The sequence below is a fragment of the Notolabrus celidotus genome, chromosome 7 (assembly GCF_009762535.1).
Source record: "Notolabrus celidotus isolate fNotCel1 chromosome 7, fNotCel1.pri, whole genome shotgun sequence".
NCBI lineage: Eukaryota > Metazoa > Chordata > Actinopteri > Labriformes > Labridae > Notolabrus > Notolabrus celidotus.
The window spans coordinates 12,221,791-12,241,282 of NC_048278.1; the positions used below are offsets into that span (position 1 = coordinate 12,221,791).

Below are 19,492 nucleotides of genomic sequence, written 5' to 3' on the forward strand. Positions count from 1 at the left end.
AGCTCTCCCAGACGCCATCAACCTGCACTCGTTACAGTTTTTTATGCTGGCATGAAAAGTTTAAATGTCACAAAACATACAAAAGATAGTAATGTAGGTTTAAATCACTCTACACTTGCCGAGATAAAATGATTGCATGTCCAAAACTATTATTTTGATTTTTTCAGGCGGTATACTGCTTAAAACTTTAACAAGAAATAAAAAGTACAAAGTTTCATTTTCTATGTGAATGGAAGTGAGCAATGTTTTTTGGTGCTTTTAAAGGGGCCATGAAGTCTTACATTATTTTGAAGGTAAAACAGTAACAATGCACAATATGGACAAAATCTAAATAACATCAAATACTTACAATATCCTCTTTGAATGGTTTCAGGTAGTAACTATCTCTTTCAAGATGCATGCAATGTGGCTTTTATTTTGTGCCCTCATCTTACAGACTCCACTAAGGGTTCACATGCTTTTCATGAAGTGTTTAGTCTTTAAGGCCAGACTGACACTTTCTCCTTCAGACATAATACCACTGTGTTTACAGGTAACTTGTTCTGAACTTTAAAACTGATGTAATGAGCCATGTAATGAATTCCTTCTTTGCAAAACAGCAGTGTGGGAGGCAAAGTTGAGCAAAATCTTTATTGACCGAGAAGAGCACTCACAAATGATGATAGAATATACAACCCCACCAGCATGCCAGCGTTTTCATAGAAACTGTACAATGTGAAGGAATGTATGGAGCAGGAAGTACATTATTATTAGAAGACAAACAAAAAGTTTTACATCCATGTGTTCTGGTACAGTACAAGTCGATTTCAATTGAAGTTTAGTCAGTTGTTAAAACCCTCCGCCTCTCATTAAATATTGAGCATATGTTTCTCTTTTAGTGTCACCTGACCTTTCCTTTCACCACTTTCTTCCTGTGAGGGTTAAAAGGCTGATGCGTGGCCTGGTCAGTTTTCTCTCTAGACTGTCAGTGTCTGTCTCCGGGCGAGACCAGGCACCGCAGAGGTCTCCAGCAGCAGCAGACGGTGCCCAGCTCAGCCTCCTCTCTGCTACGACTCCTCCACCCCAAGGCTCTCCTGACTGACTACAGGCTACGAGTTTTGAATAAGCAAAGTTAAGGGCGTTTTGTGAAGGGGATGATTCACATTAAAGCAAACAAGACAACAAATAAAACAAAAACAAAAAGGCTAGATTAGAAATGTTCAATTTTCTCATAGTTGGTGCTAAGGCCTCATGGCTGAAAGGAACAAGAGTGCCCAGATTCATCAACACTAGCTTTGTTTGGTGACTTCTCCAATCATTAACATTCAGTCTCCTTTCATTACAAGGTCAGTTTAATTTGGGGGCAGTAAGCGTGTGTGCAGCTGTATGTGAGTGACCTGTATAGACAGTCTCTACTACAACAGGGCTACATGTGAGTTGGTAGCGAGAGTAAGCCCTTGATATACAGGCTACCTGATAACTAGCGCTGCTCGTACACACAAGGCATGCTAAAGAAACATTTTAGACATTAGTTGATACATAAGGCAGCTTCTTCTTCTTTTTTTACCCTTATACTATTTACTCCCTTGTTCACTTTGGCCCCAGTCCCCATTTAACAGGGGAGTGGGTGAATACATTTAGGGAAGGGAGGGAGGCGCTGTAAAGCAGATCTGAATGTATTGTTTTTCCAAGGCAGGTATTGGTAATAATATCAAAAGACACCAAAGCATGTGAGCAAGCAAAGGAATGCTGTAGCACAAGTGTGTGTGAGGGGGTGCAGGTGGATGTGGTGGGGCCTGCGATGAACACAACAGCTGATAAACAGTGATGTGAATACAGTCACATTACACAACCATTGATACAATTATATAAAAAAAGGCAAACAAAAGTTGATTGTACAGTTGCTTTTCCACATGTACTTCATACTGAGAGAGGAAGACACCATTCTGGACAGGTGAAAGGCGGGGTTAATCTCTTCAAGCAGCGAAAAATAGAAGACGAATAGATGGCTGGGAGTGAGGGAGTAAGGTGCTACATGGCACAGCTCAGTGAGAGGAGGGTGGGGGGGGGGGTTAAAGATGGCAGGTGGGTGGACAGAGGTGGCTTGTGTGCAAAAATGAAGTGTTAAGTAGGTCAGGTGGGGAGGTGTTGGATGGACGGACAGGGGGGGGGCACTGCTGCTACTGCTAATGCTACTGCTGCTGACAGAGAGGAGGGAAGGACGCCGGGGTGTTAGAACAGCGAGGCGGGAACTAAGGCATGAGAGCATGAAATGCACATCAAAGTGAAAACAGAGAAGGCAGAAATGGTGGAGAACACATGGCAGGGACAGCGGTTGAGGAATGCACGGGGCTGTGGGAGGCGGGGGGGGGGGTCATGATTCCTTCAACCCCACCCCCCCCGAACAAAAAGGCCTCTTTTAGTCTTTCCAGTCTTTCTTGATGTTGAGGTTCCACTCCCAGGACAGGTGGTCGTGCTTATCGTCGTCAGTAAACTTGGATTTGATGACGTAGTTGCCGCGGGCCAGGACGCCTTTAGGTGCCTCCTCAACTGTGGTCAGGAAGTCGTATTCAGCTGGACGAGGCCCGTAGCTGCCCACCATGTAGTCCGATTTATCAACTGTTGGTGAAAAAGAATGAAAAATAAAGACAGAGGTTATAAGGAGCTGTTTTGAGAATGTTATATCCTATTAGACACAGAATATAAATGTTTCTGTGCATGTGTGTGTTTTCAGGCACATTTACTAACTGTGTCTGTGCGTACAGAGCTGTGTCTGTATTTACGTATTTAATAGCTAAGCCAGCAGAGATACAAAATAAGAACATTATTTCTAGTAAACAAGCAAACAAGTCTAACACAGATATTGGATTGGTGAAAAAGGTCTATGGCAGATAGAATGAGTACCAAATACTCGTATTAAAACCAGTATTCAATCTGTTGCCCCCCCTATTACCGCCGGGGTCCCATCCTTTACGAGTGTATTTTTGTCTGGGGCTTTTTACGGTCATCCTTATGGCATTAAATTCTATCCACACAGGATGAGCTGCATACATTTATGACAGACACAAATGTCTCAGTTCATGGACGGCTAACGTCCTTTAGGGAACTCGCGAGAAGCAGCTTGTTCAGGCGAAAAACCGAACAACACTTGTCCGTGCGTGAAGGCACAGCTTGTATGTGCTGGTGTTGAGCCACAGACAGCCCAGACTGATTTACCTCACTTATTAATACAATAATAGTAATGCCAAAGTAATAGACTTTATATTAGGGATGTAACGGTAAATATCGCAGTATTTCGGTTTCAAAATTCTCACAATAATGCCGTGGCATGTGACGGTATAAAACAGGGACTCGGAGTACTCCCGCTAGTGTCGTTTTTTTCTGGCGCCATTGAGTGGGCTGGTCTGAGAAGCAAACATCATCTCCCATGATCCCCTGCGGAGTGCAGGAAGAGATGGCGGAAAGCACAGAGGGGGAGCGGGGCGAAAAACTTAAACTAATGGAACCTCCTGCAAAGTTAAAATTTTGGCATTTTGGTTTTGCAGTTACCAAAAACGATAAAGGAGAAAACATGACGGACATGCAAGAAAAACTGTTTGCAGACACTGCCAGACCGCAGTCGTCTACAAGTCGGGGAATACAAGTAATATGAGAAGGCGCTTGATAAATCATCACCCTGCAGCCGTTTTCAGTGGTGGACAATAAGGGATTTAAAAGGTTGGTGAACGCGCTTGAGCCAAGTTACAAAATTCCAGTCAGTTTAAAGACACTCAACTGAAAGGTTTTTTTTATTTGCTTGTGACTTGAAACACTGGATGTGCCTGCACTGTTCTTTGCACTTGAAAATACCTGTTGGTAGTAATAAATGTGATTAGAACAATTGAGCATTATGCTTGTGTTCAATTACAGTAAGTGTGTTTATCCTTATCATTCCTGGCACTTCATTTTCCACACTATGACATTTTTCAAAGTCATCTTGTTTTTTTGACAATACCGCAATAATACCGTACCGTGGCCTCAATACCGTCACGATATCGCACCCTGAGATTTTGATATCGTTGCATCCCTACTTTATATACAGATGTTCAGTGATCATGACAGCGATTACAACTCTGGAGGATGTAGAAACTGAAGAGTTTGAGCGTGATAATGCTCATAAATGCTGCAGCACCAACTCTCAGCAGCATTTCACTGCAGCGGCACAGGGCTGTAAGCGCTGGTGTTAGTGAATCAGGCTCATTGCACGGGATGGGGCAAATTTTCAAATGGCTCATTTAACAATACGGGCAAACAGTGACAAAGCCAGCAGAATCCTTTTGTAAATCAGGCTCTCTTTTTGTACTAAAATATGAATAATTGTACTTCTTTCTTAGGCAGAGACATTTTAATATAAAGACCTGCCTCTAATACAAGCCAGCTTCATATAAAGCCTGGTTCTTTCAGCAGTAATTACAAATGAAGGATGTGGTCTAAATTTGAGGAATTGCAGATAAAGGTTTCAGAAATGGTTTCACCATGTATTTCATCCACAACAAAAGCTGCAAAGTCACTATTTCCATGACCGTCAGTACTATCCACAGCATACATCACAGCTTATATGACTCATATCATTTTCATGCATTAGTCCCCCATTCCATAGGTTGCACTCGACTGTTTTGTCAGCAGTGGTTTTGAAAAATAAGGACCACATACAATCACTTCTAGATAAAGATAGACTGTATAAAACAATGGACAGAACAACAGCTATCCCCAGTGAAGCCAGAACTTTTAAAGCTCCCCCTGGTGACTGGCTGCAGTACAGGTCTTTAAGCTCACCTTCTCCATTATAAACAGATGGAACATGGGTCAAAGTAAAAAATTAAAATGCAAGTCAATTTTCTCAAACACGCTTTCTGTCATAGCTGTAAGTACTCATTACTAACAGTGATGGGCAATGATTTTCAAATATTCGTCCACATTGTAAAAATCAAAGAGTTACTTGTATTTTCTCATTTTAAAAGTACAATGTTCCATCATTTTTACCGGTGCCTGGTTGTAATGCAGTATTCTCGCCAGACGGGGGCTTTCGAGTGTCTTAAAGCTGATTACTAACCCCCATTAGAGAAAAAAAGAAGAAAAATGCTAACTGCATTAAATAGCAAAATAAGTGTGTGTGTTCGAATAATCGTTGAGTAGATGCCAATGATTATCGAATAGTATTTTGGCTTGAAATGCCCATCCCTAATTACTCATTATTTATTATGGCTTTAACCATTATTTTTTTTCTCAAAATCCTCATCATTAAATGATACTGAAATATCTCACGTTAGGAGAGGCCAGATTAGAAAGGTATTTCGATAAACCAAATCATGTCAGAAACATTTTTATTCTTTTTGGAACCTGATCAGACCAGGGGTACCAAAAGCTTAATTCTAGACAGGAAAAACATTGAAGAATTTTTTCAAGTGTTAGAGACAGAACTGTAATTTTGTGAAAAATACAGTACACAGAAAAAAAACACTCACTCTTCATTCCTTTCCTGTATGTCTGCTGCACATACTTCAGACCCGAAACTATCTCCTTGTTCACCTGAGGAGACAAAAATCATTGTTTGAGACAACATCACAAGCAGAACATGTGTAATAATAAGGGCTGTCCAAAGAGTAATTTTATTAAACTGCAACTAATGCATTTTAATCGCATGTATCAAAATCCTTTATTTAGCATTTCAAAAGTTTAGAAGATCCATATTGACAATGTGAAGCAATCCTTACCAGTGTGTTGATTTGGGAATCAATAAATGCAATGAAGTGTACTTTTACTATTATTATTCAAATAAATGTTGAGCTGCTGCGCCAGTGTGGTCTGAAGCCGTGACTTACAGGAAGGAGGCAGCTTCAAAGTGCTTGTTCTGTGCAAGACAGTATTTCTTTATCTTTGTATTTTTAAAGGATAACACTGTAACACATTAAGAAATTGGCAGGACTACATCTGCAAATTGTCCAGTGTCAATATGGTGTTGTGGTTGTTTGAATTTTGACTTGGACCCAGCAGCCCTCACCTTAAAGCTGATCTTTATTTTGTATTCAACTCCCTCCTTCAGGACAAAGGCCTGCTTCTTGAAGGATTCCAGGTCTCCTGTTGAGAAGCAGAGAAGCACAGACAACAACATTTAGGTGAACAAAAAGCAGATCATGAGCCTAAGGTGGAATCAAAGGAAGCATTAGAGTCCATATTATATCTGCAGAGGTAACCCTTACAAAAATGTCCTCACAGCTTCATTTTGTAGCATTTGTCACATCATACTTGTTCTGGTGATTCTCAGTGGTGTGAAGCTGTTTGAAACATTTGTGAGAATTTGCCTACATAGAGAAACTGGCAGCTTTGTTTAATGTTTACTCCTTCACACTCCAACAATTAATATGTTGAGTTTTATTTATACGATAAATCGTAAAAAAAGATTATCTCAGGACTAAAGAGCAGCTTTTCATTATGTTTGGATCTTTGTTGGTCAATAACATTTAAAGCTTGTTCAACCTCTGATCATCAGCCTTCACCAAATAAACATCACCATCATAGTGCATTCCAGAGAAGCTTTCATGATAAAGAAATTCTCAGATCCTGATAAATGTTTAATGCCATCAATTCCTCAGACATCCAGGAAATTCAACAGCATCATACAGAGAATGCACCATCACTGACTCTGTAGAGATACAACGGCTGCCTCACACAACCTTTTACTGGGCAACTGTTCTCAGGCAGGCTGCCCACTTGCTCAGTTTCTGTGAAATAGACGAGTTGACTGACAAAAATCTGAAATTCAGATTTAGTCACAGCTAAATGATTTGGACTTATGGGAGACGTAACCTAAACATCATTCAGACAAAAAATGCAAGCATGGATAAAGCTCTCAGGTAAAACATCAGCCAGATATACTCTCCCCTCAACACAGGAAAGACCAAGTTAATGCGCATTAGCAACAGCAGCAAAACTTAATCTAACCTGAAAGCAGAGCTAACAAATATTAACACTATTATGCACAAATGGAAGCAAAAATGCAGATATCAAAGTTCATCCTGGGAAGGCTGGGACAGCTTTAGCTCTTCTCTGGAAGTCAAAGGAAATATGCCAAAACACTATAATGCACAACATTAAACTGGTCCTGCTGTATGGTTCATGTACATAAAAACATCAAAATCTGACCACAAAGCCCCAGACAATTTAAAAGTTCAACTGTGCAAAAAACATCAGGGATATAGATCCAGGTAAGAAAAAGCAGACACCTAGATGAGTTAAACATGAGTAAGGGGGGGTTATTGGAACTTTGCTATGAGGCCCAAAAACCACCCATCTCAAAACCATCCCTTTCATAATTTTCTCTCCCTCTCATCTCTTCTTCTTCCACTCTTATCACTAAACAGTGGCACAAACTTTTATCATGTATTTAACACACAACACATTGAAACTAGATCGTAAGTCATAAATAAATACGGATTATGTTTAAAGCCAATACAAAAAAGTGTCTCAAGAACTGCTCAGAGTTTTAAAGAACAATGCTTAAGTTAAAAACTGATAACTGAGCAGGCACCTTCAACTGATTATGCAATATACTATTCGATAAGCCCATTAGTCATTTTGATAATTGATTACTATTCAACTTTTAAAATAGCTGCCTTACAGTCCAATAAACTTAAGTGAACTTGGACATTTTATTGTTCAGCTAGTCTGAACTTACATTTCTTTAAAGGCTGCTACACTGCAGCACCAGATCAAGCTGGCATACAGGCGCAGCACTGCTTCCTTTACTGGTACTGATCTTACTCACTGACTGAGGCTGCATGACTCATCTTTAGCAGGCTTTTACTGCAACTTCTCCAAACCCACCCCTACTTTAAATGACTGAGTCTTTTAAACAAATACCTGTGCGTTTTCCTTTTGCTGCATCAAGTGCTGTCAGTGTTTATTTCAAAAGAATAGTTTATGATTTTAAATTCTATTTTTAACTCACAGATACAATGAAAGTCACCCAAAGCAAGGTCTGTGAACTATTAAGTGTAACCTGAACAGAACTTAAATGAAACCAAAGTGGTTGCAGTGAAGGTTTTACTACTGATATGATAATAGTAGTTATTTTTTAAATAACTATTTAGAACCTTTGAGCCTCGTACCTTCCAATGTTTCTGATGTTTAAATGCCAGTTTTGTCCTGCAGCTTGCTTCCTAACTTCCCTGAACATAAGAGAGGGTGGGTGTACAAAGGCAGAAAGAGAACCAGCAGGTCACTGATACTTTGAAGAGAGATACCTCTGACCTTTAGAGCGCATTTCCACCTCTGCGGGACTCTTCCAACATCAGTTCAAACATCAGTCAAACTACAGTAACTAACAAACGGTAATATGACCTTGTTTCATTTCTCACATCTTATTTGTTTTTCTACTAATCAGAGGTAAAAATCATGGCTAGCAGGTGGACATAGGTGACATTATATACAGTTTCACCTCGCATTGAGGTAAAACAGAGCAGATGCAAATGTTTTTTGCATTCCATGGTGGCATAAATATGTTTTTTTCTCAGAGTAATTTAAAAAAAAGTTGGTTTCAGTCTAGATGTTTTTTATTTATTTCAAATCCACAAACGATTAGCTGATCCAGTTATTATTTCAGTCTTTCTATCTATCCAACAGAGTTGGAGAATGAAGAGTGATGAGGGGAATGAAGACAGGACAGAATGTTCTGGATGGATTAAAATATAGGCCAGCTGGAGCACGAGCAGCTACAGAGGCAGAGGTCTAGAGTACATTTTTACAGACATCAGCCAAACAGAAAAAAGAAACCTTTCTGTTGCAACTCTATAAAAACTCTCCACCTGTGGAGGAAATCTGTGATTCCAGATTCATTTACAGCATGCTCAGCCAAATCTCAAATAGATACATACAGACTTCAACCCTGAAGGTTTGGATAGACAATTTGTATAATAATTTGTCCTGTAAACTCAAGAATCTGTCAGAAATGTAATAAAATAGTTAAATATTAAACATGTTATCCTTTTTTCTTTTTTTTTAAAGCAAAGACAGCACAACTCACACCTTACGATAAGTATTTTTACCTCATAAAACCAGCCCAGACAGGGACTCACCTTGCAGGTCCAGGATCAGGGGGTTTGGGGCTGCTTCACAGAGCAGACTCATTTGGGTCACTTGCACATTTGGGATAGTGGGATCTGAAACAGGATCAAAGGGAACAACAATTTAAAAAAGTCACCAAGACCAACATTTTAAACCTACTTTCCCAGATGATCATTTTTAACAGTGAACATTTGGTACTCTCTATGAGTCATTCTTTGCACCAACGATCTTAAATAGTACGGATTCTGTTGAATTTTTATTAACATAAGAAAATATTCCTCCTTGTTTCAGATATTTATCAACAACACAAGTGTTAACACGTGCAGACAGGAGTCCTGCACCTTATGCGTGCAGCTTCTTCAGTGAGAAGGCACAGGAGGGCTGAAATAGGAAAGGTTTGCTGTAGTTGGGACATCTTTGTCATTAATTAGACTTCACTTCTCTCTCAGCAGCTCTCTCTCTCTGCACTGAGATAACACACAGACCCACTACAGGCTCAACTTACAGGAAAACACATGTGGTCACAAGCGCCCATTGATGCATGTGACTTGATTAGAGGATAAAGACAGCCAGTGTTTTACCTTTCCACTTTGTTAATCTCCTTTTACTGATGACTGATTAGGGACGAGGACAGTCTATTTTCATTGTTATTGATACATTTATTGTGTCTCCTTAACACTCCAAGGCTTCGCTGATGTCACTTATTGATGCTTCTCTATTAGCATGGAAAGACGGTAATACATTTATTTCATTATTGTTGAATAGTATATCCTTTCTGTTGATGTACTGACTGATTTTTGACATCGGTATCAATATCTGCCCGGGTGTTTTTAATCAGAACATCCTCAGCTGTTATCAATGAAAAACACCAATTCATGTCGTCCTTTATTTTAAATAAAAATAATCACAAATATTTGATAACCATATTCATAAATGTTATCTATGTTGATCATAAGAAGCTGACTTGTAAGGAAACTAAAAAACTGAACCTTAGAGCTGTTATTAAATCTGATCTGTTCATGTAGGAGACAGTAATTTAGTATCATAATTATACCAACAATATCAATATTTTAACCACTTAATCTATATCGGTTTCAAAAACTGCAACTGATTCTGCCTTTTTCCTGATTTAGATCATACTTTAAATGCAGTTGATACAAATGTCAAAAATATAACTCCCCTCATATGTTAGTTTTCACAGTTTGTAACACACACCCACACACTCGCACACTCGCACACTCGCACACCCGCACACCCGCACACCCACACACACTAGTGCATTACCAGCCTCAGCGTTCCCAGGTCCGAGCAGGGCTTCTTTATATTTGCGTAAGCTCTCATCATCCTTATCCAGCTCTTGGATCTCTTTCAACGACTTCTGGGCTGGTGCCTTGTAGTTCACCTGCTCTTGCTCCTCATTTTCGGCGGCAATGGCTGCTAGCTGCTCCTCAGTCACGTCATCCTCAGCCATGTCTGGGGAGAGAGAGAGAGTGTGGAAGAAAGTAGCTGTTAAAGCAGCAGAGGAGGAGGTTAGGGGGAGAAAAAGAGGAAGAAACTAAAGATTTCAAACAATCAGCATGCAGAGAATTCTCCTTGTGTTTCCAAAGGAGTCTTGCCTCTTTGTGAAGGAGTTTCAATTTGTAGTACTAACAGACGACCACAACAGATTGCTGAAGGGAAGAGTCCAGCCTGCTGTGGCTTTGGTGGCGTGTGTCTGCGAGGTTGTACTGATAAGGAGGCAGCTGCAGCGTTTTCTCTTCTTGCTGTTGATGACCTAACTGTGGCTGCTGTGTGATATCATCCAAACACATTTCTCTGAAATAAAGTCATCTCCACAAGGAGAGTCGTGAATGAGACATAAGGTCTCACATGATACAAACCCTGTTGCTGGAGGAAACCCCCACATGCTGAAACACTTCCATAAGGAAAGGATTGTGTTCCTGTGGCATGACAAAAATGAGCCCAAAGGCTTCTTTTTCTGAAAAATGGACTCCAACAAATCACTAGGTCTCTCACTGCTTGTGCTCCGTCTTAACAATAAAGCCCACAACAAAGGAAAACACATTTGAAAAAACTCAGGTAGGTACAGTGGCGGACCACAGCTTACACTGCATGCTCAAAGGCCACACCGGAACCAAGATTCAGACTGAAAACCTTTGGCACCATTCATTTCTTCCCCACTTCTGCTGCTAGCTTCCAATACAAGTAACAATAAAAACAGAAACATAAGGTGGTGCTCCAGTATTTAGACCCCCCCCCCCCCCTCAGAAACATGCCTAATTTTTGCAAGCATTAAACGCCCGCAATGTGAACAATGCTGAATCCAAGCGCACATTTATTTGTGCACATTAAAAACTTAAAATGACAAAATCAGAAAACCTCATCTGAAGGGGGTAATTTGTGGCCTTCTAAGTAGGGATGTAACGATATATCGGAAGAATAAGGGTGGATTAAAATCGATTCAACAAAATGTGTATCGGGATATTATTTTTAAACAATAGAAGGAGCTATCTGCATTAAACTCCGCTTGTTGAACATCATTAAGTCTTTTGTGCTGCTCTTTCGTCACTCGCTGAGTGGAGGCGTTTTTAGTTTAAAGCATGTTTCAGAATCAGCTGACTAAAGGTGTTGCACACAGCGGAGACGCTCAGCTGGAGGCTTCAGCTGAATGGCAGGTCTCCACGTGCGCTTTTTTTCCTCCACTGCTGGACTGATTCTGAGCCGGTTGCGCTCCCGGCTGACACCTTACCGCGTTTAAATGCTTATTTTTCTCAATAAGAAAGAGAAAACTGGACACTGTGAGTCCAAAATATGATTTTGTTCAGTTGTCCTGTTGCAGTAAATCCACATGTTGTAGTCTTCACTCTATGACCATGCGTCCAAGGAGATTATTTATAAGCCTGCTCCTCACGTTGATATTCAGCGTGTTTAACATTTTGAACACCTCATTATGATCAGAAGCTGTTTAATACTGTCAGTAATATACACTGTGTCGTGAAGGAAATTTGATTTAGGGGGGAAAAACACATTTGGCATTATTTTTGACATGGAAAACGTTTTTTCAATGATTCATCGATAATTGATCGTTTACATTTCCAAAGATCGATCACGGAAAATATTCTAAATTTTCCCTAATTTAAAGAGATTTACCTTATTTGTTTTAATATTTAATACTTTAATTTGGGAATTGTTCACTTTCCATTTCTCTATGATTGTTCTGAAATTTTCCAACAAGATATTTTGTGCGGTCATTTTTAGTTTCTTTGCAAGTTGTGGAAAAAAAGTGTGCAGTGGTTTTATTTGAGTTACAACACACCTTAAAAATGAAAAAGGATTACTTTGTTTACAAAGAAATAAGAGAAAAAATATATATTGCAACTGTCCATATCTGAGAATTTAAATAAAACAATAGTTATTTAAATTTTGAGTTCAATCCAGTTTTCTTGAAAATCGTTAGAGTGAACCAAAAGTCGGGATTCGAATCAAATCGTTGGTTGAGTGTATCCTTACATCCCTACCTCTAAGGGATTTTACTTGGTTTTAAAGCTTCACCACAGCGGCCGTGGATCTTACTTTATTTATTTTTGGCCCATAGTAGCTGCGTGCTACAAACTCAGAAGACATACCAGTACCCTGCTCTGCCTCTGCCTACTCTGTTCGTCAGACCAACCTCAACTAAGTGACGAACAGCAGCATGTCACTGGTGATTTTTCCAGGAATTTCAACTCAGCACCAAATTCTCTTATGGTAAAGAATACTGCGAATGCAAGAGCTCACATCAGCGGCTCGTAGGCTTAATCAGTATTGAGTAGACTAGACTGTGAAAACTAAAAATACACATCTGCACTTCTATTTTCCTCTATTACTGGGCCACCCCTCGAGAGCGAGGTTAGTGTTGGGTGAAATCTCTCTGCTAAATCACAATGAGTTACAAAAGCAGGAAGAGCTTTGTTTATACCAGAAGAGTTGACATTCATGGTGAGGCCATCCCACCCTGAGGCACTGCAAGGCAACAGGCCCTGCAAGGCAACAGGCCCTGCAAGGCAACAGGCCCTGCAAGGCAACAGGCCCTGAATCCTTCATCACAAACTGTAAGGCAGTGTAGATATTTGTACTGTTAAGACTTGTATCCACTCCGTACTGTTACACTCTACTACATGTCTAGAGGGTTGGTCGTTATCTTCAATCACATAAGTGCAGCAAATTTCATACTGTAAATAATTCAAGAAACATTGTGGGATCCGCTACCACACAGGAGGAATCAATCTAATGGGTGCCTCTGTCTGCAAAAATAATTTGCAGTAATGTGGGAAGCCAACAAAGCCAATTGAAGATGTTAACTCTGTTTGGGTGTCTAATCCCTAATATGCAGTATAAAAAAGCTGCAGTGCGCAGATACATTACAAAACACTGCATTCAGCTTCACCGGTCATCAACAGAAGATCAATAAAAAGGTATTTATGACTAAATAAGCAAATCAATAAATGTGCTGTGACAGTATGATCAACCTTTTGGAATTAAAATCACTTTTCAAGTACGGTCTCCATTTGTTTAATTTGTAAAGGAGTTGACTCTGATGCCTGCTGTTTGATGCCCACTTGGTTGGCCTGTTTGCTGCTGTTAATGCTCATGCATTGGATCTCTATTTATTTATTTATTTATTTATTCATTATTTTTTCCTTTAGTATATCTGGGTTTTGTTTTACTTGTTACTTATCAATATATGTCAAATGTCTTTATTTCACTTAAAGCTGGGGTTGGTAGATAGATGTAGATACACTTTTTGTTATACTGGTTAAAATGATCTTTATGTCCTGATGGTAATCAATACATAATGTGTCCTTTAAAAAGAGCAAAAAAAAAGCCTCCATCTATAGCTGGAGTAAACCTGGGAAAACACCAACCAATCCCTGCAATCAGGAGCCGAATTATGAAACCAATCAAATCCCGTCCTGCCGTTCTGCCCGCCTCCTGTGCGTACATTTCATGTTTGTTTGTGTTTTTAACTTTCATTATGATAATGTTTTGGTGTGAGCAGGGGCGTCGTTTTGGAGGAGCCTCCAAGGGGAGGGATTAGACAGAGTCCTGAGGAAATGCTACATTCAAGGGGGCATGTTAATGTGGGGTATTGTCTGTACAAGTTCAGTATGTCGGTATGTGCGTTTATGTTTATAATTTGTATAAGCTCAAAACTTCATAAATTCCTTCTTTTTTTTTCAAATCACTTTTCAAAACAAAAAGTCTTAAATCTTTTTTCTTCTTCTTCTTTATATCATATAAATGTAATATCTTTAAAGCTGCTGTGATTAACTTTTGCTTTGTGTCACTTCATATTTTCTGTTTTAGACTCTGGACTGAAAAAAGAGGAGTAATTACATTTTGTTGGTTGTTGTTCTTAGACTGTATGAAACACGGATGTAGTCTCAGTGACACTACCTTGAAGATGGCAGTCACCACCATGTTGAACATGCTGACTAACTATTGGCCAAGTTAGGAAAGCAAAGCAGAGGAGTTGAGGTTATAGACTTACAGTCCACAGAGTATATGCAGTTTTTTGTATAAAGAGAAGAAATACAGATTTTAAAAAACATCTTTTGTACCAGGCTATTACTGTGTTAAATTATTCTGTAAAATTGGCATTATAGTGGCTTTTAATGGGGTTTCTTTGGCTTTTGGAGCATGCCTCGCTGAGGCACCGAGGGATTATTTTCAGATTAATCCAGATAATAATTATCCAGCTATAATGGACTGTAACTTTGAGCTACTTATATTTTCACCTCTCCAATACCGTTTCTAAGTGGGTAATGTTAGTCACCTTCCAGAGTTAACAACACTTTTCAAAAAATAAACTACTAAGAGATTTATATGCCTTCCATAGCCACCCTTAACCACTGGCTGAAGTTTAGGAGTGATGGAGAAAATCATAAACAATGACAGTCGGGTTGCAAAACAGACTGTGTAAATGTGTATTACAAATTTGGAAGACGGCCAAAACTATAGTCTTCAAAAATCCTGTCAACATCTGTAAGAGCTACTTTATTACCACCATACAGATTTCTCCTTCTGGTATGGAGCAACAAACTCTGTGCATACCTCTTTCCTGGGTCTCTGCTGACCTGCCCAAACAAGCAGCTGGCAGAGGAATGTATGCAAGCAGTAAAGGAGGGAAGTCTGCAGACAGAGGAGCCAGAAGGCTGCAGTCATGAACGTGCCCGAGCAGAGTCGAACATATGTTAAACATTTTCATTGACCTTTAAATTCCAATATGCGCAAAGATTTTGCACAAAGGTGACCAAGTTCTTCAGGTTGAATTTGAGTATTAACATGTTTCGCTAATGTTTTCAAACTGTACGCATTCTGATGTCCCGTAAAACGACAATCTAACATGAATATTCTGATTTTTGTTTTTATTGTTTTACTCCAGTTATCGAAAAAGCTAGTTTGATTATCCTTATCCCGACTTTTTTGGAAATGATTGCGTAGACCTTGTTATAGAGGATGGGTCATAAAACAAAGCTCTGCAGCAAAGCAGGGCTGACTCATCTCGACTGAACATTCCTCTGATCCCAAATGCACTTCATTGTTTAGCATAACTAAGTTGTAGTTCTACAGGACACCAAATTTGGAACAAGAGTGTTTGTAAGGACAGGAGAGGCTCTGGTGGAGGAAGGGGGGTTCAGAGGGATTGCATTATGTAACTCTTGGCATTAAAATGTGTCACTGTGGAGAAAAATCAAGTAGTTCCTCTTCCCTCCTGTTAAGGTGGAGAAGCTTCCTGTACATAGCTGCAGCAGAAAGAAGTTGTTCTCTAGGAGCGATGTTCATTATATGTCTGAATTGGCATGTAACTTTGGATGTCCTACTATTAGGGATGTACACAATTAATCGATTATCGATTAATTGATCGTTAAGACATTAGTCAAAACATGTATTTTTGTTTTCAATTTTCCATCACGTGGAAAGAACATCATGTGGTCTCATATAACACTCAGCTATCAGGGAGGTGTTTAAAGTTTAAAGCGTGTTTCGATGTGAATCAGCTGGTTAGAGGTGCACAGCGGAGATGCTCAGCTGGCGGCTGTGGCTGTGCGTCAGGTCTCCACGTGCGCTTTTTAAAAAGGATCAATACGCAACTGCTGCCAACAATGACACACACAAAGGTTGACTACTTTAAACAGGACATTTCCCCACCTTTGGATTCGAAGCCAACAGACTGTTGGGAATTGCTAGTAAGCTATGTTTACAGACCAGCAACATAAGAGCCATCAGGGCTTTTCTGACGCTGGACTGATTATGACCCGGTTGCGCTCCTGGCTGACACCTACCTCCTATAATTTTTCTTTCTACAACTGGGTTCAAAGTCAAAGATCTTTAGGTGAAATTGATCATACAGTATACGAGTCAAGCAAACCTGTAACACCAAGACAACACTGTTGAGAGATGCACTCAAAACTAACGTGACAGACCGACCCCAGCTCAGGACCACGGCTCCCTGAACAAGACAGGAGACTAGAGACTTCAACTACCCAGAGAGAAAGTCAGGTTGACTCATGTCTCACTTTGGTTAACCTCTTCTGACTGGTCTGTTTTTCCTCTGAGTAAATCCATTTATGTGTAAATAATACAGAGCGGTGGCACTATGAAGAATCCAGTCTCTTTAAATCCAGGCTGGCATGAATCAAATATGTAATATCAGATTTCAAGATGCATCAACAGACATGTTTTACCATTATGATAAATGAGTCAATTTAACTTTTGATAGCACATTTTTGTTAAAACTCATGGCTTTTAGAGAGTGGCAAATGGAAAAAAGTTAGTCCAGTTGGTTTGACACGACTGTGGTATTTTGCAAATTCTACTAAATAATTAAATATCCATCGCATGTGCATTGATGTCCTAGTAGGAGAAAAGTGGCACTGATACCAAGGACTTCAACAGAGAATGGGGACCTCAATGGACCTGAAATTAAAATATTTTTTGTTTGCATTTTGTTCTCTTTGAGTTATAGCTGCCTTAAGTATGATTGGATGATTCCTCCCTTCATCTTGAAAAATGTGAGGTCTCTCTCTAAAGCCTGCTTAACCCTACTGAACATACAGAATGGTTAGGTCCATCTGATGGGGAGTGTCGAGCATGTGAAAAGTTAAAATATAACAAAGTCATAAACTGTAAAAATTTAAAAAGTGAAATGAGTTTGTGGTCTGATTGATCTTGAAAAGTATGATACGTTTAAAAGAGTTACCATTTAATGGAGACTGATTGAAACTACTGAATTTTTTAAAACAATTCTTACAGCCTGCTAAATGCTGAAAACTGTGCTATTATCAGAAAGCTACACATATTACAAATAGGGATGGGAATTTACAGTAATCCTTGTACTCGATTACCTAATGAACGACCACTTGAGTACTCGCAATTATTATTTTTTTTAACCGTAAACAAAAATAAATAAATAAATAAATAAAAGTCAATTTTTTTATTAGCAGGCTAATCTTCTCCGCTCTGGTATCATCACAACGACGTGTTAACAGGGTGAGCAAAAGACGTGATGCGAGACTGCCTGTTATCCGTCTCCGCTGTTTTCTCCTTGTTCTTTAAGCGTATGTGGTTAAGCATCAAACTAGTATTTCTATGGTATGCAAGTTTAACACCACATATCTTGCACTTCACATTAACCTCATTGGGTTTTTTTTAAGTACTTCCAGACATCACTTTTTATAACTGACATGTCGCAGGTGTCGCAGACGGTTCTGTATTTGTTTTGCTTTTGCTTTTGGTGGAATAATATGCTCCTAGAGAGTTGCCGTAGCTGCCGTAAAACAGTTGTTTTTGCTGAAATCTGACTCGATGTGTTCTAAAGCTGAAGCCGTGGCCGGAGAAGTCATACGTTTATATCCCGTTAATTATTCTCCTACCTTAGGCGAAAACAAAAAGCACATGGTCACATGTAACGCTGTATGAGTTTAAGTTATGTTGCCAGGTGCGCGAGTAACAAAATGCTACACGAATAATGGGGTCAATGGCGAGTACCTGAGTACTTGAGTATTCTTACCCATTCCTAATTACAAAGCTTAATTCTTTATTACTTCATAAACTGCAATAAAGCATGTTTTTCATCGGATTTGGAGGCATTGTGTCGACTTAAAAAACAGAAAAGCTTGGCTGTAATAATTTGAGAAACAGGTATGTGCAGAATTAACTTTAGAGAAAGTGATCAGAAAGTTGAAAAGTTGGAATATTTCATTATAATTTAAATAGAGTTTCCTGCACATCTGTTGATGGCTCAAATCTTGAGTGTGTGTTAATAAAATTGACTGCAGGTGCAGAAAATATCCCACTTTCCCAAAATGAGATGCTTGATTCCTGTTTCCCAAGGTGTGACTAAAGGTTCTCTTTATTAAAAGCTTGTGCTGCTGGGTCATAAGTGTATTGGAGGTGTGGTTATGGCAATTGTGCTGGCTTGGCTTTTGGCTGTTGAGGTGTAGGGGCCTGATGTGATGTCTTTTTACGGACCCAAGAATTCCTGGCGACGCCCCTGCACATACATTGAAGAAAAGCCTCATTTTCAGAGGCTAAATCAAACTCAATCACAGCGCTATCCCATGACCGTGCAGGTGATGACTGCCGAGCCGGCTAACGGAACCACTGCTGGCTGGCATCTCTTCAAAGAGCCGGCGAACATACTGCTTTTGACAGCACGCCTCTTTTCCGGCAGAATACGGCCAAAAAGTGAAAGGGCCTGAGTTAATGTATTGAATTAATGTCATAATTAGGACTGAACTTTTCCTGGCGCCGACCCTCACACAAAGGGTGGGACTCAGGAAAGAGACAAGTGTCTATCTGGTGGTCTGGGAACAATCCAGCAGAGCTAACCAGAGGCTGCGGCTAACATTAGCTGGACAAGTTATCATCAGTTACCGGGGAGCAAGAGTGAAATAAAACAGGTTTCTGCTCCACACACCGACAGGGTTCATTCTAGTCATGATTTTACATAAGCCTTTAAATTCTGCAACACTTACCTTTTTATTATATGCTGTAGTGATTTCAGGTGCCTTTGCAGTAAGTGCGTTCGTTGCTTTGCGCTCCTGTGCAAGTATGGCGAACAAGGGAACGGCGCCGCCCCGTGCGTCGCCCGCGCGACACGGTTCCGGGAACAGGTCCGCGCACGCAGCACGTAAATGACGTGTGTCAAGCGCTGCGTGACACCAACACAGTAGGTACACATTATGGAGATATATTTTACATAAGAACAAATCTTTATCCTATGCAGACTGGCATGAGAGAAATATATATAAATATATGGTGAATTATGAACAATTCTGTTGCAAACATAATTTCAACCCCCCAGAATCTGATTTTATTAAACTCCACAAAGCACTTCACCAACAATTTGTATTCCTAACAAAAAATG

At 39.8% G+C, this 19,492-nt stretch overlaps 1 protein-coding gene across 2 annotated transcripts; it reads right to left on the minus strand.

The window, feature by feature from the left end:
* Positions 1–611: 611 nt before the first annotated feature.
* On the minus strand, positions 612–19,235 carry LOC117816517 (rho GDP-dissociation inhibitor 1-like). 2 transcript variants are annotated; one of them, XM_034688820.1, is made up of 6 exons: positions 19,101–19,235; positions 10,366–10,587; positions 9,093–9,176; positions 6,020–6,096; positions 5,484–5,547; positions 612–2,598 (listed from the first exon to the last, which is right to left on the minus strand). In XM_034688820.1, exons 2-6 carry the CDS (start codon positions 10,550–10,552, stop codon positions 2,399–2,401), a joined length of 612 nt encoding a protein of 203 aa, XP_034544711.1. In that variant the 5' UTR covers positions 10,553–10,587; positions 19,101–19,235; the 3' UTR covers positions 612–2,398. The 2 variants fall into 2 exon arrangements, with proteins under 2 accessions (XP_034544711.1, XP_034544710.1); XM_034688819.1 differs by having other exon boundaries at positions 10,366–10,554; positions 19,101–19,233.
* Positions 19,236–19,492: the final 257 nt, after the last annotated feature.